This window comes from Phyllobates terribilis, unplaced genomic scaffold (genome assembly GCF_046119375.1).
Source record: "Phyllobates terribilis strain yellow unplaced genomic scaffold, ASM4611937v1 Scaffold_11__3_contigs__length_659146591, whole genome shotgun sequence".
In the NCBI taxonomy this organism is placed as follows: Eukaryota; Metazoa; Chordata; class Amphibia; order Anura; family Dendrobatidae; genus Phyllobates; species Phyllobates terribilis.
In genome coordinates this window covers 655,017,806-655,041,332 of record NW_027362771.1, presented here as the reverse complement: position 1 = coordinate 655,041,332, position 23,527 = coordinate 655,017,806, and the positions used below count along the sequence as shown (strand labels likewise).

Below are 23,527 nucleotides of genomic sequence, written 5' to 3'. Positions count from 1 at the left end.
TGGTAAGCGGAGGAGAAGTCCAGGGTGACGTCGAGCAGTTTACATGTGGCTCTCCAGAAGCGTGAGGTGAACTGAACCCCACGATCCGACACGATGTGGAGAGGCAGACCATGGAGACGGAAGATGTGGCGGATAAAGTCTTTAGCTAGCTCGGGAGCAGACGGGAGGCCTGGCAGGGGAATAAAATGAGCCATTTTGGAAAAGCGGTCAGCGACCACCCAAATGACCTTACAACCGGCAGAGACGGGGAGATCTGTTATGAAGTCCATAGCTATATGTTGCCACGGGGCAGCAGGCACAGGCAGAGGGAGAAGGCGGCCTGCAGGCAGGTGTCTCGGAACTTTGTTGCGGGCGCAGGACACACAGGCAGAAACAAAGTCAATTACATCCTTGTGCAAGGTAGGCCACCAGTAGTGCCGGGTAATAAGCTGGAGGGTCTTTTTCTGACCGGCGTGCCCAGCTAGCTTAGACGAGTGACCCCAGTGTAGAATCTTCTCCCGATCGGACTCCGTTACGAACGTCTTACCGGGAGGGAGACGATTTAGGCCCACGGGGGCTACCTGCATTACTCTGGCGGGATCGATGATGTGTTTAGGCTCCTCCTCAAGATCAGACACCAGAAAGGATCGGGACAGGGCGTCAGCTTTGATGTTTTTGTCAGCCGGACGAAAATGAAGAATGAAATCAAAGCGGGCAAAAAACAAAGACCACCGGGCTTGGCGCGGGTTAAGTCTCTGGGCACTCTGGAGATATGCCAAGTTCTTGTGGTCAGTGTAAATTATTACCGGGTGGAGAGCCCCCTCGAGCAGGTAACGCCACTCCTCCAGTGCCATCTTAATGGCCAACAATTCTCGGTCTCCTATAGAATAATTGCGCTCAGAAGAGGAGAAAAGTTTGGAGAAAAAGCCGCAGGTTACCTTTCTTCCGGAAGAAGATTTTTGGGTAAGTACCGCCCCAGCTCCGGAGGAGGATGCGTCAACTTCTAGGAAGAATTGCTTGTTGCCGTCCGGACGATGCAGCACCGAGGCGGAGAGGAAGGCCTGTTTTAAGGAAAGAAATGCCTCCTCTGCTTCGGGCGGCCATTCTCTGGGGTTCGTACCTTTACGGGTGAGAGCAGAGATAGGGGCGGTCCGGGAAGAGAAGTGCGGTATGAACAGGCGGTAATAGTTGGCGAAGCCCAGGAACCGCTGAATAGCCTTCAACCCCTCTGGTCGGGGCCACTTCTGGATGGCAGACAGTTTCTCAGGATCCATTTGTAGACCAGTCTGAGAGATTATGTAGCCCAGAAATGGAAGAGAGGTCTGCTCAAAGATGCACTTCTCATATTTAGCGTAGAGGTGGTTCTGCCTGAGCCTGAGCAGGACCTGACGAACGTCCCTCCGGTGAGTAGGAAGATCCGGAGAGAAGACCAAGATATCGTCCAGGTACACCACCACGCAGGAGTAGAGAAGATCACGGAAGATGTCATTGACCAACTCTTGAAAGACGGCAGGAGCGTTACAGAGACCGAAGGGCATCACAAGGTACTCATAGTGGCCGTCCCGGGTATTGAATGCCGTCTACCACTCATCCCCCTGACGGATACGGACCAGGTTATATGCTCCACGGAGATCCAGTTTGGTGAAGATTCTAGCCCCCCTCAGACGGTCAAATAATTCAGGAATAAGCGGAAGGGGGTATTTATTCTTCATAGTAATCTGGTTTAGGCCTCTATAGTCTATACATGGACGGAGTGAGCCGTCCTTCTTTTTGACAAAGAAGAAGCCTGCTCCCGCCGGGGAGGTAGATTTCCGGATAAATCCCCGGGCCAGGTTCTCCTCAATATATTCAGACATGGACCGGGTTTCAGCAGCGGACAAAGGGTAGATTCGCCCACGGGGAGGAGTAGAGCCGGGCATCAGGTCGATTGGGCAGTCGTATGGTCTATGAGGAGGTAAAGTCTCTGCCTCTTTTTTATTGAAGACATCCGCATAAGACCAATAGGGAACCGGAAGACCGGGCAGATTGGCTGGGGTAGGAGAAGGACGGGCAGGATGAATGGGAACTAGACAAGTCTTATGGCAGTCCTGTCCCCAGCGAAGGACCTCTCCGGTCTGCCAGTCAAGCACGGGTGCATGTCTCTGGAGCCAAGGCAGGCCAAGCAATAGTGCGTGAGAGAGTCCAGGCAGAACATGAAAGGAGATGCTCTCGGAATGCAGCATTCCCACCTGTAGAGTCAGAGATTCGGTGATGAGTTGGATGGGATGTGGTAAGAGGCCCCCATCCACGGCGGCGACAGATATAGGTACGGCCAGAGGTTTGGTGGGAATGTGGTATTTTTCTACCAGGGATTGAGAGATGAGATTTCCAGCAGCTCCAGAGTCAAGTTGAGCCAGTTCAAAATAGCGGTTCTCTCCGCAGAGGATAGAAACAGACAGCATCAGGGATGGAGAGGGCTTACTTTTGTCTAGGGCGACCTCTCTGAGCGATCCTAGACACAGGCGTTTCCCGACCTCTCAGGGCAGGAACGGATCCGGTGCTCCTTACTGCCACAGTAGAAACAGCTCCCCTCGGCACGACGTAAATCTTGACGGGTCTTGACCATCTTGGTCTGGTCGACCTGCATAGGCTCAGGTGAGTGTGCCTGGGGAGAAACGGAGGGAGTGACTGGTCTCTGGAAGCTAGGGACTAGACGTGGAATCCTCCTCTCACGGGTGACCTCCCTAGCGCGCTCCTGGAACCGGATGTCAATCCGGGTGGCAAGTGTAATCAAGTCGTCAAGAGTGGTAGGAATGTCCCGACCGGCGAGTTCATCTTTAATACGGCCGGACAGACCCTCCCAGAAGACGGACACCAGGGCGTCGTTATCCCAGGCCAGCTCCAAAGCAAGGGTACGGAACCGTATGGCATATTGGCCCACGGTGAGACTCCCTTGACGGAGGCGTAGCAGAGATGAGGCGGATGAGGTCTTCCGTCCGGGTTCGTCGAAGACCTTCCGGAAAGCCGTGAGAAAGGCTGGCAGGTCGGACACCAGAGGGTCTCCTCTCTCCCATAGAGGATTTAGCCAAGCCAGTGCCTCTCCCGTGAGATGGGACATGATGAAGGCTACTTTGGCCCGGTCGGAATTAAACTGGTGGGACTGGTGTTCAAAGTGCAGGGTGCACTGGTTAATGAAGCCCCGAGCTTGAGCGGAGTCGCCTCCGAAGCGAGGAGGTGCAGAAAGCCGGATTCCAGAGCAGGATACTATGGTATTGGTGGGCAGCGGAGCAGCCGGGCTGCGAGTCATGACACTAGCGGTGGTTGCTGGTGGAGCAGTCAAAGTGTCCAGACGAGTATTGACATTCCGCAGGTGACCCAGGATGGACTCCTGTTGGGACCTCTGTCGGGACAGGTCATGACAAAGGTCCGAGAGCGAGGGAGCTTGGGTGCCACCGGGTTCCATGGCCCGAGCAAACTCTAACGGGTCTGGGAGGCGGAACCTCTGAGCAACTTATACAAGGGGGCAGTCCTTGTAAGGAAGCGGGTGGCGACCAGGGAAGACAGGCAGGCGGTCACAGCAGGTGACCGGGACAGTCTCTGGGTAAACGGGCAGGAGGTCACAGCAAGTGACCGGGACAGTCTCTGGGTAAACGGGCAGGAGGTCACGGCAAGTGACCGGGGCAGTCTCTGGGTAAACGGGCAGGAACGACCTGTGACGGCTGAGCCTCCAGGTAGGCTAGCAGGCAGATGGCAGATGAGTGCTCCCAGGTGAGCAGGCGAGAGTCTCAGGATAAGCAGGTGGTCACAGCATGTGACGGCGGAGCCTCCAGGTAGGCTAACAGGCAGGTAGCAGATGAGCGCTCCCAGGTGAGCGGGCAAGAGTCTCTGGACTGGCAGGTGGTCACAGCACGTGACGGCGGAGCCTCTAGGTAGGCTAACAGGCAGGTAGCAGATGAGCGCTCCCAGGTGAGCGGGCAAGAGTCTCTGGACTGGCAGGTGGTCACAGCACGTGACGGCGGAGCCTCTAGGTAGGCTAACAGGCAGGTAGCAGATGAGCGCTCCCAGGTGAGCGGGCAAAAGTCTCTGGACTGGCAGGTGGTCACAGCACGTGACAGCGGAGCCTCCAGGTAGGCTATCAGGCAGGTAGCAGGTGAGCGCTCCCAGGTGAGCGGGCAAGAGTCTCTGGACTGGCAGGTGGTCACAGCACGTGACAGCGGAGCCTCCAGGTAGGCTATCAGGCAGGTAGCAGGTGAGCGCTCCCAGGTGAGTGGGCAAGCTGGTCCATAGACAGACTGACAGGTGTCGGAAGGCAGACCGTCGGACCTCAGGCTAGCAAGCAGGAAAGCGGATGACAGGCAGGAATTAGGCAGCAAACTGGCAGGAGACTGGCAGGTAACTGGCAACGGGACCTGAGGGCTGAAGCAGAGTAGTGAGCAGTGCAACAACATTGCTCGGGCACCTCCATTTTGGAGGAGGTGCCTTATATATGGAGGGATCCTCCGGCCATTGGCCGGGGACTCCTTAGGGCGACGCGCGCGGCCCCTTTAAGAGAGGGGGAGCGCGCGCGCGCCCTAAGCACAGTGACCGGGGGAGAGCGGGCGCTGCAGGCAGAGCGGGAGGAAGCCGCCGGGCACGGAGCAGAGAGGTGAGGGGAACAGCGTCCCTGCCTAGCAGGAGGCAGGGACGCCGACGCTACACACTATCACATACACCGTGTATTACACATCACTACCACCCTCCACTATCACATACACCGTGTATCACACATCACTACCGCCCTCCACTATCACATACACCGTGTATCACACATCACTACCGCCCTCCTGTCAGGAACGGCACCGGCAGGATCACACAGTATCCCACCGCTGCCACCAATTCTGGTTTGATACAGCCCGGTATTAATGGACTTGTATCGGGTCAGGAACCAACCCGGTAGCGTTTATGGCTTCGGGGAGGAGAACAATTACAGAACAAAAGAAACAGAACTATTAAATTTTATATTTAATCCAAAAGGGAGTCAGTGTTTAGGAAAAATATATACAAGGATCTTACAAAGGGGCATTAAAATACATAAACAGTTACATAAAATAAACAGGGTAAAGAGTGAAAATTACTTACACTACACGATCGCGGAGACTATTCAATATAGTGGGAGGGGGGGTTCTCCAGATTGCTGTTATTGAACAGGACCCTTTGCGTATAATTCGTATTCCCCCCAGCAATGAGTACTTCTGTCTACCCCATACTCTTTTATTCCTAAGGGAGATCTGGCCACACGCCCCTGGTGGTGACATCATGTGGGCCGGTCTCCAGCCTGTACATTTTTATTAGAACCGCTGATTTCTGCGATAACTCATCGCCTGTTAATCGCAGAAGCTCGCAAACTACGCCATATTTTCCCTCATGATTTTATCTTTCTTTTAATATTACGCATCACATCGCTGCAGTCTGCTATTCCGGGGTTCTTGCACTACGGCCCCCCGATGTTGGTTACGGCCGTGGAAAAATACCTGCATATTCCGGGGCTGATTTGGTTACTCCACATATGGGTCCCGTTATTGTCGGACCTATAGAACTCATATTATTTCATATCTAATATCGGAGTCATCATGTCTGCAAATTCCCCTTTGAATCTGGGGAACTGGTCTTCAACAGTTACATGTAAATTAGCGCAAGCCCGCATAGTAATTACCCCCTGCTCTCTCAGAGACAAGAGGCCTGCTTCCTAACGAAGTTTTAACACTTCTTCCCTGGCCCTGTGTGAATAACTATTTATCAGTCGTGCGTTAACTGGGGCTTTGTGCTGACAGAAGGAAAATGGGACAGCTCGGTGCTGACAAGTGGTGATAATTTGCATTACACACTGTATGATTGTCATCTCTGGACAAACACTACAGCAGAGGGCATGGGAGAAGGGCTAATATTCTGTTAAGCTGTCCCTGATATCAATGTTTTATAACATTCCTGACACACTATCACATACACCGAGTATCACACATCACCACCGCCCTCCACGATCACATACACCGTATATCACACATCACCACCGCCCTCCACTTGTTATGTTCTGCTACCAAAGCTAAGGAAAGAGAGGAGATCTGTCCCTACTATAAGACTCAGCTGAATCCCTACGATGTAACAGGGAACCTGATCCTGCGATCAGACCTGCTAAAGTCCTAATCTAGTCTGTACGGAGACCTATAGATGTGAGGAGGGAATCCCTACAAGTACTAAGGACTGGGAGGAATATGGGACACCTCCTAACAGAAATAGTAGCAGACAGACGAACAAACAAAATAGATAGAACAAAGAGGTCCGTAGACCAAGCAAACTAACAGAGTTAGATACAGAGCACAGGCTAGCTAGAAAGTAGATATACAATGAAGTCCAGCAAAGCCAGAAGGGCGGAGCAGGATTAAATAGGCCAACAAGGTCATGTGACCAGCAAAGGAAAAAAAACCTAACAGCAAGGTTCTAACAGTACCCCCCCTTCTAAGAGGATCCTCCGGATCCCCTAGGACCAGGCTTATCAGGAAATCTCCTGTGAAACGCTCTGATAAGTCTGGACGTGGAAACATCATCTGACCTCACCCAAGAGTTATCCTCGGGTCCGAAACCTTTCCAGGCCACAAGATACTGCAAACTACCTCTATACCGTCTAGAGTCAAGGATGCGAGAAATTTCATATTCCCCGTCCTCCACCACCGGAGGAACAGAGGCAGAGGCGTCACCATCCGACACAACAGCTTTTTTTAACAGAGAGACATGAAAGACCGGATTAATTCTCCAGGAGGTAGGAACCTCCAACCTAACAGCAGATTGGTTGACAACCTGAAGCACCTTAAAGGGCCCTACAAACTTGGGACCCAATTTCTTAGAAGGAATCCTCAACCGCAGATTCCTAGAGGACAACCAAACCATGTCACCAACAGCGAACAAAACCTCCTGTCGTTTCCTATCAAAGTAGTCTTTAGATTTTCTGTTGGCCTCCTGAAGATTACCACGCACATCCGTCCAAACTCTTTCCAAATCACCGGAAAAATTCTCCTCCTCAGGCACGGCAGATCCCAACTTGGAGAACGACCCAAACGACGGATGTCTCCCAGAACAACAAAAAAAAGGCGAACAACCAGCAGAAGAAGATGTATGATTGTTCAGAGCAAATTCAGCAAGTGGCAGAAACTCAGACCACCCCTCTTGATTGTCTGCCACAAAACAACGCAAGAACTGCTCAACATCCTGGTTTTTCCTTTCTGTCTGGCCATTAGATTCAGGATGATATCCGGACGAAAACGACAAATGAATTCCCAACCTGTCACAAAAGGCACGCCAAAAACGAGCCACGAACTGAGGACCCCTATCAGAAACAATGTCAGTAGGAACGCCATGAAGTCTGACAATTTCCTTGACAAAGGCCTTAGCGAGAGTTTTAGCGCAGGGCAGTTTGACGAAGGGAACCAAGTGACACATCTTGCTAAAACGGTCCACGACCACCCAGATGACAGTAAAACCCTCAGAGGAGGGAAGGTCAGTTATAAAGTCCATAGCCAAATGTGTCCAAGGAGCACTGGGGACCTCCAAAGGACAAAGCAACCCCGCAGCAGGAGTGTGTGAGGACTTAGATCTAGCACATATAGTACATTGGCGCACCCACTTAATGACTTCCTTCTGCCATCCAGGCCACCAAAAACTGCGACCCACCAGTCTCTTGGTCTCAGAGATTCCGGGATGACCTGCCAACCGAGATTCGTGACACTCAACAAACAAATCTCTCCTAAAGGTCCCAGGCACAAACAACCTCCCATGAGGAGTGTTAGATGGGGCATTCTCCTGAGCTTTAAGAATCTCATCTTCCAAAACGGAGTCTAAAGCAGCTATCACAACACCTTCTTGTAAAATGTTTTCCTCTTTCTCAGCACCGACTATGGGAGAAAAACTGCGAGACAAGGCATCCGCCTTAACATTCTTAGTACCAGGGATGTAAGTAACGGAGAAATTAAACCGCGAGAAAAACAGTGCCCACCTAGCCTGACGGGCATTCAGGCGCTTGGCAGCATCAAGATATATCAGATTTTTATGATCCGTAAGAACCTGAACGGGAAATTCCGCACCTTCCAAGAAGTGGCGCCAGTGTTCAAATGCGAGTTTAATAGCCAATAATTCCCGATTACCAATATCGTAATTCAGTTCAGTCTCCGAAAATTTTTTTGAAAAAAAGGCACAGGGATGTAATCCATCCCCGTTATCCTGAGACAATACTGCGCCAACCCCCACAGAGGAAGCATCAACCTCAACCAAAAACGGCCTAGTAACATCAGGCTGCATAAGGATGGGAGCAGAGGTGAACCTCTCCTTGAGATACACAAAAGCTTCAATGGCCTCAGAAGACCACTGAACCGCATCAGCACCTTTCCTGGTGAGATCAGTCAGAGGTTTGACAATACTAGAAAAATTTTTTATGAATTTTCTGTAGTAATTGGCGAAACCCAAAAACCTCTGTATCGATTTCAAACCAATAGGCCTAGGCCATTCCTGCACAGCCTGAACCTTAACCGGATCCATCTCAAAACCTTTGCTGGAGATAATGTAGCCCAAAAAACTAATTCTCTGTACAGCGAACTCACATTTCTCCAGCTTAGCAAAAAGCGAATTGTCCATTAATAACTGTAATACCTCACGCACGCTCCGCCAATGAGACTCCAGATCTGGCGAATAAATCAAAATGTCATCCAAATACACAACCACATTTTTACCGATCAAAGGTCTAAGGATGTCATTAATCAGATTCTGAAAAAATGCAGGAGCATTAGTAAGACCAAAAGGCATAACCAGATTCTCAAAATGACCCACAGGAGTGTTAAAAGTAGTCTTCCATTCATCACCCTCCTTCATGCGCAACAGATTGTATGCCCCCTTAAGGTCAATTTTAGAGAACCACTTGGCCCCCAATAACTGGTTAAACAGATCAGGAATCAATGGCAGTGGGTAAGGATTGCGTACCGTAATTTTGTTAATCTCACGAAAATCCAGACAAGGACGTAAACCGCCGTCCTTTTTTTTTACAAAAAAAAATCCAACCGCCACAGGAGACTTAGAGGGCCTAATGTGACCGGCGGCCAAACTTGTCTGTATGTATTCCTCCAAAGCCTTCCTCTCAGGAATAGTAAGGTTAAATAAACGACTTTTAGGAAGAGTCGCTCCAGGGACAAATTCAATAGAACAATCATAGTCTCTATGGGGAGGCAAAACCTGCGATTCTTTCTCAGAAAAAACTCTCCAAAAATCCTGAATAGGAACAGGCAATTCTCCCCTATCCAAAGCTGCAATACGCCCGTTACAACACTTGTCATAACATTTATGGCTCCAGGATTTAATTTCATTGGTAGACCAATCCAGTACAGGATTGTGAAATTTTAACCAGGGCAATCCCAATATTACTGGAGAAGGCAAGTTATTCAACACTACCAAATCCAATTTCTCATGGTGAACACCATTAATAGTGAGAGGAAATTCACTGACCTTGAGAGTAATATTCTTCAAAGGGGAGCCATCCACAGAAACCACAGCAATGGGGGATGATAAAGGTTCAGGTTTTAAATTGAGTTTTTCCACGAATCCCCCATCAATTACATTCAGTGTAGACCCGCAATCAACAAACACCCGAAATTCCATTAATTTTTCCTGAGCAATCGTGGAAGCAGCTAAAAATACACCCTTGGAATTTAAACAGGCAATACGGGCGTGACTGACCATTTTTTTTTCTTTCTTCATACGAAGCTCACAGCCTTTAATCAAATGACCAGATTTTCCGCAATAGAAACACAAGCCTTCTGAAAAACGACGGTCTTTTTCTTGAGAGCGAGGTGCCACCGATCCAATCTCCATCGGTTCACCACTGTTAGTACACACATTATCATAACCAGAAACTGACATAGCAGAGGATTTGCTTTCATTAACCCTTGCACGCAGTCTTCTATCCACCCGTATAGCTAATTGCATAGCCTGTTGCAAATCCTCAGGTGTAGGATAAGCAATTAGCAGGTCTTTAACCCTTTCACTGAGCCCAGCAAGAAATAGACTTTTCAGAGCAGAATCGTTCCACCCTGTTTGAGTGGACCAACGACGAAAATGAGTACAATATTTTTCCATATTACCTGATCCTTGTTTTAAACGTCTCAACTCAGTCTCAGCTGATGCCACACGGTCAGGATCATCATATAATAGTCCTAAAGCAGAAAAAAAACTATCCACTGATCTGAAGCATGTATCACTAGGTTGCAAAGAAAAGGCCCACTCCTGAGGCTCTTTGCGCAAAAGTGACATTATGAACCCTACGCGCTGGGATTCATCCCCAGAGGACTTGGGTCTCAAACGAAAATACAATAAGCAAGCATTTTTAAATGAAAAAAATTCTCGATGTTCACCAAAAAATAAATCCGGCAAACATACCTTAGGCTCCAAGAAATATGCTCCAGGACAGTTACTCACGTGCTGACGGAGCTCGGCCACTTCCAGAGAGAGTCCCTGCAGGTGTTTAGCCAAATCCTGAACCGACACCATGATGGAACACAAAAAAAAAAAAAAAAAAAAATCTTTCCTTAGAGAATTTGCAGGCTGGACTTACTGTTATGTTCTGCTACCAAAGCTAAGGAAAGAGAGGAGATCTGTCCCTACTATAAGACTCAGCTGAATCCCTACGATGTAACAGGGAACCTGATCCTGCGATCAGACCTGCTAAAGTCCTAATCTAGTCTGTACGGAGACCTATAGATGTGAGGAGGGAATCCCTACAAGTACTAAGGACTGGGAGGAATATGGGACACCTCCTAACAGAAATAGTAGCAGACAGACGAACAAACAAAATAGATAGAACAAAGAGGTCCGTAGACCAAGCAAACTAACAGAGTTAGATACAGAGCACAGGCTAGCTAGAAAGTAGATATACAATGAAGTCCAGCAAAGCCAGAAGGGCGGAGCAGGATTAAATAGGCCAACAAGGTCATGTGACCAGCAAAGGAAAAAAAACCTAACAGCAAGGTTCTAACACCACTATCACATACACCGTGTATCACACATCACTACCGCCCTCCACTATCACATACACCGTGTATCATACACATCACTACCACCCTCCACTATCACATACACCGTGTATCACACATCACTACCGCCCTCCACTATCACATACACCGTGTATCACACATCACTACCGCCCTCCACTATCACATACACCGTGTATCACACATCACTACCGCCCTCCACTATCACATACACCGTGTATCACACATCACCACCGCCCTCCACTATCACATACACCGTGTATCACACATCACTACCGCCCTCCACTATCACATACACCGTGTATCATACACATCACTACCACCCTCCACTATCACATACACCGTGTATCACACATCACTACCGCCCTCCACTATCACATACACCGTGCATCACACACATCACTACCGCCCTCCGCTATCACATACACCATGTATCACACATCACTACCGCCCTCCACTATCACATACACCGTGTATCACACATCACCACCGCCCTCCACTATCACATACACCGTGTATCACACATCACTACCGCCCTCCACTATCACATACACCGTGTATCACACATCACTACCGCCCTCCACTATCACATACATCGTGTATCACACATCACTACCGCCCTCCACTATCACATACACCGTGTATCATACACATCACTACCACCCTCCACTATCACATACACCGTGTATCACACATCACTACCGCCCTCCACTATCACATACACCGTGCATCACACACATCACTACCGCCCTCCGCTATCACATACACCATGTATCACACATCACTACCACCCTCCACTATCACATACACCATGTATCACACATCTCTACCGCCCTCCGCTATCACATACACCGTGTATCACACATCACTACCGCCCTCCACTATCACATACACCGTGTATCACACATCACCACCGCCCTCCGCTATCACATACACTGTGTATCACACATCACCACCGCCCTCCGCTATCACATACACCGTGTATCACACATCACTACCACCCTCCACTATCACATACACCGTGTATCACACATCACTACCGCCCTCCGCTATCACATACACCGTGTATCACACATCACTACCGCCCTCCGCTATCACATACACCGTGTATCACACATCACTACCGCCCTCCGCTATCACATACACCGTGTATTACACATCACCACCGCCCTCCACTATCACATACACCGTGTATCACACATCACCACCGCCCTCCACGATCACATACACTGTGTATCACACATCACTACCGCCCTCCACTATCACATACACCGTGTATCACACATCACTACCGCCCTCCACTATCACATACACCGTGTATCACACATCACTACCTCCCTCCACTATCACATACACCGTGTATCACACATCACTACCGCCCTCCACTATCACATACACCGTGTATCACACATCACTACCGCCCTCCACTATCACATACACCGTGTATCACACATCACTACCGCCCTCCACTATCACATACACCGTGTATCACACATCACTACCGCCCTCCACTATCACATACACCGTGTATCACACATCACTACCGCCCTCCACTATCACATACACCGTGTATCACACATCACTACCGCCCTCCACTATCACATACACCGTGTATCACACATCACTACCGCCCTCCGCTATCACATACACCGTGTATCACACATCACTACCGCCCTCCGCTATCACATACACCGTGTATCACACATCACTACCGCCCTCCACGATCACATACACCGTGTATCACACATCACTACCGCCCTCCACTATCACATACACCGTGTATCACACATCACTACCTCCCTCCGCTATCACATACACCATGTATCACACATCACTACCTCCCTCCGCTATCACATACACCGTGTATCACACATCACTACCTCCCTCCACTATCACATACACCGTGTATCACACATCACTACCGCCCTCCACTATCACATACACCGTGTATCACACATCACCACCGCCCTCCGCTATCACATACACCGTGTATCAGACATCACTACCGCCCTCCACTATCACATACACTGTGTATCACACATCACCACCGCCCTCCGCTATCACATACACCGTGTATCACACATCACTACCGCCCTCCACTATCACATACACCATGTATCACACATCACTACCCCCCTCCACTATCACATACACCGTGTATCACACATCACTACCCCCCTCCACTATCACATACACTGTGTATCACACATCACTACCGCCCTCCGCTATCACATACACCGTGTATCACACATCACTACCGCCCTCCACTATCACATACACCGTGTATCACACATCACTACCACCCTCCACTATCACATACACTGTGTATCACACACATCACTACCGCCCTCCGCTATCACATACACCGTGTATCACACATCACTACCACCCTCCACTATCACATACACTGTGTATCACACATCACTACCGCCCTCCGCTATCACATACACCGTGTATCACACATCACTACCGCCCTCCACTATCACATACACCGTGTATCACACATCACTACCGCCCTCCACTATCACATACACCGTGTATCACACATCACTACCACCCTCCACTATCACATACACCGTGTATCACACATCACTACCGCCCTCCACTATCACATACACCGTGTATCACACATCACTACCGCCCTCCGCTATCACATACACCGTGTATCACACATCACTACCGCCCTCCGCTATCACATACACCGTGTATCACACATCACTACCCCCCTCCACTATCACATACACCGTGTATCACACATCACTACCCCCCTCCACCATCACATACACCGTGTATCACACATCACTACCGCCCTCCGCTATCACATACACCGTGTATCACACATCACTACCACCCTCCACTATCACATACACCGTGTATCACACATCACTACCACCCTCCACTATCACATACACCGTGTATCACACATCACTACCACCCTCCACTATCACATACACTGTGTATCACACATCACTACCGCCCTCCACTATCACATACACCGTGTATCACACATCACTACCGCCCTCCACTATCACATACACCGTGTATCACACATCACTACCGCCCTCCACTATCACATACACCGTGTATCACACATCACTACCCCCCTCCACTATCACATACACCGTGTATCACAGATCACTACCGCCCTCCACTATCACATACACCGTGTATCACACATCACTACCGCCCTCCACTATCACATACACCGTGTATCACACATCACTACCGCCCTCCACTATCACATACACCGTGTATCACACATCACTACCGCCCTCCACTATCACATACACCGTGTATCACACATCACTACCACCCTCCACTATCACATACACTGTGTATCACACATCACTACCTCCCTCCACTATCACATACACCGTGTATCACACATCACTACCGCCCTCCACTATCACATACACCGTGTATCACACATCACTACCGCCCTCCACTATCACATACACCGTGTATCACACATCACTACCCCCCTCCACTATCACATACACCGTGTATCACAGATCACTACCGCCCTCCACTATCACATACACCGTGTATCACACATCACTACCGCCCTCCACTATCACATACACCGTGTATCACACATCACTACCGCCCTCCACTATCACATACACCGTGTATCACACATCACTACCGCCCTCCACTATCACATACACCGTGTATCACACATCACTACCGCCCTCCACTATCACATACACCATGTATCACACATCACTACCGCCCTCCACTATCACATACACCGTGTATCACACATCACTACCACCCTCCACTATCACATACACCGTGTATCACACATCACTACCGCCCTCCACTATCACATACACCGTGTATCACACATCACTACCGCCCTCCACTATCACATACACCGTGTATCACACATCACCACCGCCCTCCACTATCACATACACCGTGTATCACACATCACTACCGCCCTCCGCTATCACATACACCGTGTATCACACATCACTACCGCCCTCCACTATCACATACACCGTGTATCACACATCACCACCGCCCTCCACTATCACATACACCGTGTATCACACATCACTACCGCCCTCCGCTATCACATACACCGTGTATCACACATCACTACCGCCCTCCACTATCACATACACCGTGTATCACACATCACTACCACCCTCCACTATCACATACACCGTGTATCACACATCACTACCGCCCTCCGCTATCACATACACCGTGTATCACACATCACTACCGCCCTCCACTATCACATACACCGTGTATCACACATCACCACCGCCCTCCACTATCACATACACCGTGTATCACACATCACTACCGCCCTCCGCTATCACATACACCGTGTATCACACATCACTACCGCCCTCCACTATCACATACACCGTGTATCACACATCACTACCACCCTCCACTATCACATACACCGTGTATCACACATCACTACCGCCCTCCACTATCACATACACCGTGTATTACACATCACCACCGCCCTCCGCTATCACATACACCGTGTATCACACATCACTACCACCCTCCACTATCACATACACCATGTATCACACATCACCACCGCCCTCCGCTATCACATACACCGTGTATCACACATCACTACCACCCTCCACTATCACATACACCATGTATCACACATCACTACCACCCTCCACTATCACATACACCGTGTATCACACATCACTACTGCCCTCCACTATCACATACACCGTGTATCACACATCACTACCGCCCTCCACTATCACATACACCGTGTATCACACACATCACTACCGCCCTCCACTATCACATACACCGTGTATCACACATCACTACCGCCCTCCACTATCACATACACCGTGTATCACACATCACTACCGCCCTCCACTATCACATACACCGTGTATCACACATCACTACCACCCTCCACTATCACATACACCGTGTATTACACATCACCACCGCCCTCCGCTATCACATACACCGTGTATCACACATCACTACCGCCCTCCACTATCACATACACCGTGTATCACACATCACTACCGCCCTCCACTATCACATACACCGTGTATTACACATCACCACCGCCCTCCGCTATCACATACACCGTGTATCACACCTCACTACCACCCTCCACTATCACATACACCATGTATCACACATCACCACCGCCCTCCGCTATCACATACACCGTGTATCACACATCACTACCACCCTCCACTATCACATACACCATGTATCACACATCACCACCGCCCTCCGCTATCACATACACCGTGTATCACACATCACTACCACCCTCCACTATCACATACACCATGTATCACACATCACCACCGCCCTCCGCTATCACATACACCGTGTATCACACATCACTACCACCCTCCACTATCACATACACCATGTATCACACATCACCACCGCCCTCCGCTATCACATACACTGTGTATCACACATCACTACCACCCTCCACTATCACATACACCGTGTATCACACATCACTACCGCCCTCCACTATCACATACACCGTGTATCACACACATCACTACCGCCCTCCACTATCACATACACCGTGTATCACACATCACTACCGCCCTCCACTATCACATACACCGTGTATCACACATCACTACCGCCCTCCACTATCACATACACCGTGTATCACACATCACTACCACCCTCCACTATCACATACACCGTGTATTACACATCACCACCGCCCTCCGCTATCACATACACCGTGTATCACACATCACTACCGCCCTCCACTATCACATACACCGTGTATCACACATCACTACCGCCCTCCACTATCACATACACCGTGTATTACACATCACCACCGCCCTCCGCTATCACATACACCGTGTATCACACATCACTACCTCCCTCCACTATCACATACACCGTGTATCACACATCACTACTGCCCTCCACTATCACATACACCGTGTATCACACATCACTACCCCCCTCCACTATCACATACACCGTGTATCACACATCACTACCGCCCTCCACTATCACATACACCGTGTATCACACATCACTACTGCCCTCCACTATCACATACACCGTGTATCACACATCACTACCACCCTCCACTATCACATACACCATGTATCACACATCACTACCACCCTCCACTATCACATACACCGTGTATCACACATCACTACCACCCTCCACTATCACATACACCATGTATCACACATCACTACCACCCTCCACTATCACATACACCGTGTATCACACATCACTACCTCCCTCCACTATCACATACACCGTGTATCACACATCACTACCGCCCTCCACTATCACATACACCGTGTATCACACATCACCACCGCCCTCCGCTATCACATACACCGTGTATCACACATCACTACCACCCTCCACTATCACATACACCGTGTATCACACATCACTACTGCCCTCCACTATCACATACACCGTGTATCACAGATCACTACCGCCCTCCACTATCACATACACCGTGTATCACACATCACTACCACCCTCCACTATCACATACACCATGTATCACACATCACTACCACCCTCCACTATCACATACACCGTGTATCACACATCACTACCACCCTCCACTATCACATACACCGTGTATCACACATCACTACTGCCCTCCACTATCACATACACCGTGTATCACACATCACTACCACCCTCCACTATCACATACACCATGTATCACACATCACTACCACCCTCCACTATCACATACACCGTGTATCACACATCACTACCATCCTCCACTATCACATACACCGTGTATCACACATCACTACCACCCTCCACTATCACATACACCATGTATCACACATCACTACCACCCTCCACTATCACATACACCGTGTATCACACATCACTACCATCCTCCACTATCACATACACCGTGTATCACACATCACTACCACCCTCCACTATCACATACACCATGTATCACACATCACTACCACCCTCCACTATCACATACACCGTGTATCACACATCACCACCGCCCTCCGCTATCACATACACCGTGTATCACACATCACTACCACCCTCCACTATCACATACACCGTGTATCACACATCACCACCGCCCTCCGCTATCACATACACCGTGTATCACACATCACTACCTGACTGTCAGGGAAGAAATTGTGGTTTTGATTATTTCTTGCACTGCTGAGGTAAAATGAAAGCTGAGATTTGATTGGCTGCTGTGGACAATAAAGCAGTTTTACCATAAGATGTTTTCTTGTAGCACAAAATGAAGTAGGATTCTTTCTACGTGGACGTGTCCTGCCCCCGTCCTCTGTACCTGCTCCCCTGTCCTCTGTACCTGCCCCCTGTCCTCTGTACCTGCCCCCTGTCCTCTGTACCTGCTCCCCTGTCCTCTGTACCTGCCCCCTGTCCTCTGTACCTGCCCCCTGTCCTCTGTACCTGCTCCCCTGTCCTCTGTACCTGCCCCCCCTGTCCTCTGTACCTGCTCCCCTGTCCTCTGTACCTGCCCCCTGTCCTCTGTACCTGCTCCCCTGTCCTCTGTACCTGCCCCCCTGTCCTCTGTACCTGCCCCCATCCTCTGTACCTGCCCCCCCCTGTCCTCGGTACATGCCCCCTGTCCTCGGTACCTGCCCCCTGTCCTCGGTACCTGCCCCCCTGTCCTCGGTACATGCCCCCTGTCCTCTGTGCCTGCTCCCCTGTCCTCGGTACCTGCCCCCCTGTCCTCGGTACCTGCACCCCTGTCCTCGGTCCTTGCCCCCCTGTCCTCGGTCCCTGCCCCCCTGTCCTCGGTCCATGCCCCCCTGTCCTCGCTACCTGCCCCCCCTGTCCTCGGTACATGCCCCCTGTCTCTGCCCCCCTGTCCTCTGTACCTGCCTTCCCCTGTCCTCTGTGCCTGCTCCCCTGTCCCCGGTCCCTGCTCCCCTGTCCTCTGTGCCTGCTCCCCTGTCCTCTGTGCCTGCCCCCTGTCCTCTGTACCTGCTCCCCTGTCCTCTATACCTGCTCCCCTGTCCTCTGTACCTGCTCCCCTGTCCTCGGTCCCTGCCCCCCCTGTCCTCTGTACCTGCCCCCCCTGTCCTCTGTACCTGCCCCCGTCCTCTGTACCTGCTCCCCCATCCTCTGTACCTGCCTCCCCGTCCTCTGTACCTGCTCCCCTGTCCTTTGTACCGGCCCCCCCATCCTCTGTACCTGCCCCCCCTGTGCTCTGTACCTGCCCCGCCTGTCCTCTGTACCTGCCCCCCCGTCCTCTGTACCTGCCCCCCCTGTCCTCTGTACCTGCCCCCCCGTCCTCTGTACCTGCCCCCCCTGTCCTCTGTACCTGCTCCCCTGTCCTCTGTCCTGCCCCCTGTCCTCTGTAGCTGCCCCCCCTGTCCTCTGTAGCTGCCCCCCCTGTCCTCTGTACCTGCCCCCCCTGTCCTCTGTACCTGCCCCCCCTGTCCTCTGTACCTGCTCCCCTGTCCTCTGTCCTGCCCCCCCCGTCCTATATGTCTGCTCCCCTGTCCTCGGTACCTGCCCCCCTGTCCTGGGTACCTGCCCCCCTGTCCTGGGTACCTGCCCACCTGTCCTGGGTACCTGCCCCCCTGTCCTCGGTACCTGCCCCCTGTCCTCTGTACCTGCCCCCCCGTCCTCTGTACCTGCCCCCCCTGTCCTCTGTACCTGCCCCCCCGTCCTCTGTACCTGCCCCCCCCTGTCCTCTGTACCTGCCCCCCCCTGTCCTCTGTACCTGCTCCCCTGTCCTGCCCCCCTGTCCTCGGTACATGCCCCCTGTCCTCTGTACCTGCCTTCCCCTGTCCTCTGTGCCTGCTCCCCTGTCCTCGGTACCTGCCCCCCTGTCCTCGGTACCTGCACCCCTGTCCTCGGTCCTTGCCCCCCTGTCCTCGGTCCCTGCCCCCCTGTCCTCGGTCCCTGCCCCCCCTGTCCTCGGTACATGCCCCCTGTCTCTGCCCCCCTGTCCTCTGTACCTGCCTTCCCCTGTCCTCTGTGCCTGCTCCCCTGTCCCTGCTCCCCTGTCCCTGCTCCCCTGTCCTCTGTGTCTGCTCCCCTGTCCTCTGTGCCTGCCCCCTGTCCTCTGTGCCTGCCCCTGTCCTCTGTACCTGCTCCCCTGTCCTCTGTACCTGCTCCCCTGTCCTCGGTCCCTGCCCCCCTGTCCTCGGTCCCTGCCCCCCTGTCCTCTGTACCTGCCCCCCATCCTCTGTACCTGCCCCCCTGTACTCTGTACCTGCTCCCCTGTCCCCTGTCCCTGCCCCCCTGTCCTCGGTACCTGCACCCCTGTCCTCTGTACCTGCACCCCTGTCCTCGGACCCTGCCCCCCTGTCCTCTGTACCTGCCCCCCGTCCTCTGTACCTGCCCCACTGTACTCTGTACCTGCCCCCCTGTACTCTGTACCTGCTCCCCTGTCCTCTGTACCTGCCCCCCTGTCCTCGGTCCCTGCCCCCCTGTCCTCGGTCCCTGCCCCCCTGTCCTCGGTCCCTGCCCCCCTGTCCTCTGTACCTGCCCCCCCTGTCCTCGGTCCCTACCCCCTGTCCTCTGTACCTGCCTTCCCCTGTTCTGTGTGCCTGACCCCCGTCCTCTGTACCTGCCCCCCTGTACTCTGTACCTGCCCCCCTGTACTCTGTACCTGCTCCCCTGTCCTCTGTACCTGCACCCCTGTCCTCGGTCCCTGCCCCCCTGTCCTCGGTCCCTGCCCCCTGCCCTCGGTCCCTGCCCCCCTGTCCTCGGTCCCTGCCCCCCTGTCCTCTGTACCTGCCCCCCTGTCCTCGGTCCCTACCCCCTGTCCTCTGTACCTGCCTTCCCCTGTTCTGTGTGCCTGCTCCCCTGTCCTCTGTACCTGCCCCCCTGTCCTCTGTACCTGCCCCCATGTCCTCGGTCCCTACCCCCTGTCCTCTGTACCTGCCTTCCCCTGTTCTGTGTGCCTGCTCCCCTGTCCTCTGTACCTTCTCCCCTGTCCTCTGTGCCTGCTCCCCTGTACCTGCCCCCCTGTCCTCTGTACCTGCCCCCACCTGTCCTCTGTACCTGCCCCCCCTGTCCTCTGTGCCTGCTCCCCTGCACCCTGTGCCTGCTCCCCTGTCCTCTGAACCTGCCCCCTGTCCTCTGTGCCTGCTCCCCTGTCCTCTGTTCCTGCACCCCTGTCCACGGTACATGCCCCCTGTCTCTGCCCCCCTGTCCTCGGTACCTGCCCCCCTGTCCTCGGTACATGCCCCCTGTCCTCGGTACATGCCCCCTGTCCCTGCCCCCCTGTCCTCGGTACCTGCACCCCTGTCCTCGGTACATGCCCCTGTCCCTGACCCCCTGTCCTCTGTACCTGCTCCCCTGTCCTCTGTACCTGCCCCCCGTCCTATGTGTCTGCTCCCCTGTCCTCTGTACCTGCCCCCCCTGTCCTCTGTGCCTGCTCCCCTGTCCTCTGTACCTGCCCCCTGTCCTCTGTGCCTGCTCCCCTGTCCTCTGTGCCTGCTCCCCTGTCCTCTGTGCCTGCTCCCCTGTCCTCTGTGCCTGCTCCCCTGTCCTCTGTGCCTGCCCCCTGTCCTCTGTGCCTGTCCCCCCCCATCCTCTGTACCTGCCCCCTGTCCTCTGTACCTACCCCCCTGTCCTCTGTCCCTGCCCCCCTGTCCTCTGTCCCTGCCCCCCTGTCCTCGGTACCTGCACCCCTGTCCTCGGTACATGCCCCCTGTCCCTGCCCCCTTGTCCTCTGTGCCTGCTCCGCTGTCCTTTGTGCCTGCCCCCAATCCTCTGTACCTGCCCCCCTGTCCTCGGTACCTGCCTCCTGTCCTCGGTACCTGCCCCCCTGTCCTCGGTACATGCCCCCTGTCCCTGCCCCCCTGTCCTCTGTACCTGCCTTCCCCTGTCCCTGCCCCCAGGTCCTCTGTACCTGCCTTCCCCTGTCCTCTGTGCCTGCCCCCCTGTCCTCTGTGCCTGCCCCCCTGTCCTCTGTACCTGCCCCCCCTGTCCTCTGTACCTGCCCCCCCTGTCCTCTGTACCTGCCCCCCCGTCCTCTGTACCTGCCTCCCCTGTCCTCTGTACCTGTCCTCTGTACCTGCCCCCCTGTCCTCTGTACCTGCCCCCCGTCCTCTGTGCCTGCCCCCCTGTCCTCGGTACCTGTCCTCGGTACCTGCCCCCCTGTCCTCGGTACCAGCCCTCTGTCCTCTGTACCTGCCCCCCCTGTTCTCTGTTCCTTCCCCCCTGTCCTCTGTACCTGCCCCCCCTGTCCTCTGTGCCTGCCCCCCTGTCCTCTGTGCCTGCCCCCCCTGTTCTCTGTGCCTTCCCCCCTGTCCTCTGTACCTGCCCCCCCTGTCCTCGGTACCTGCCCCCCTGTCCTCGGTACCAGCCCCCCTGTCCTCGGTACCAGCCCCCCTGTCCTCGGTACCAGCCCCCTGTCCCTGTCCTCGGTACATGCTCCCTGTCCCCCTGTCCTCTGTACCTGCCCCCCCTGTTCTCTGTGTCTGCCTCCCTGTCCTCTGTGCCTGCCCCCCTGTCCTCTGTGCCTGCCCCCCTGTCCTCTGTGCCTGCCCCCCCGTCCTCTGTGCCTGCCCCCCCGTCCTCTGTACCTGCCTCCCTGTCCTCGGTACCTGCCCCCTGTCCCTGTCCTCTGTACATGCCCCCTGTCTCTGCCCCCCTGTCCTCGGTACATGCCCCTGCACACATTATGTTGCGCTCTGACACTTATTCATCCTGTGCCCCATCGTTCTCCTTCAGGTTCACTTTACGGCTGAGTGTCGCTTTAAGGAGAGCGTTTTTGATAATTATTTTGTCACCTATTCCTCGACGGTGTACCGGCAGCGCGGCTCCGGACGGGGGTGGTATCTGGGCCTCAACAAAGATGGGCGGGCCATGGAGGGAAACCGGGTGAAGAAACACAGACCGGCCGGTCACTTCCTCCCAAAGCTGACGGATGGTAAGGAGACGAGGAGAGAGTGACAACTAATGGGGGGTCCTGGAAATGTGAGGGTATTGCTATCACCACTTGGAGGGTCCCTAGGGTGGAGGATATAGCTATGACCAGTGGAGATATTGGGGGTGGAGGATATAGCTATGACCAGTGGGGGTCCCGGGGGTGAAGGATATAGCTATGACCAGTGGAGATCCTGGGGGTGGAGGATATAGTTATGACCAGTGGGGGGTCCTGGGGGTGGAGGATATAGCTATGACCAGTGGAGGTCCCCTGTTGGTGGAGGATATAGCTATGACCAGTGTGAGTGCCTGGGGTGGAGGATATAGCTGACCAGTGGGGGTCCCCTGGGGGTGGAGGATATAGCTATGACCAGTGGGGGTCCCCTAGGGGTGGAGGATATAGCTATGACCAGTAGAGGGTCCCCTGTGGGATAAGGATATAGCTATGACCAGTGGGGGGTCCCTGGGGTGGAGGATATAGCTATGACCAGTGGGGGGGGTCCTGGAGGTGGAGGATATAGCTATGACCAGTGGGGGGTCCTGGCGGTGGAGGATATAGCTATGAGCAGTGGGGGATTCTAGGGGTGGAGGATATAGCTAGTGTGAGTCCTTGGGGTGAAGGATAC

At 53.0% G+C, this 23,527-nt stretch overlaps 1 protein-coding gene across 2 annotated transcripts in view; it reads left to right on the top strand.

Moving 5' to 3' along the window:
• Positions 1-23,527, top strand: part of LOC141165486 (fibroblast growth factor 11-like) — a 258,237-nt gene that overhangs the window by 233,458 nt on the left and 1,252 nt on the right. Inside the window, exon 4 of one of the 2 annotated variants that reach the window (XM_073651093.1) lies at positions 22,791-22,905. In XM_073651093.1, coding sequence (XP_073507194.1) covers positions 22,791-22,905 — 115 coding nt within the window. Of the gene's footprint in view, positions 1-22,706; positions 22,906-23,527 lie in introns of both variants that reach the window. The other variant, XM_073651092.1, reaches the window with a different exon arrangement.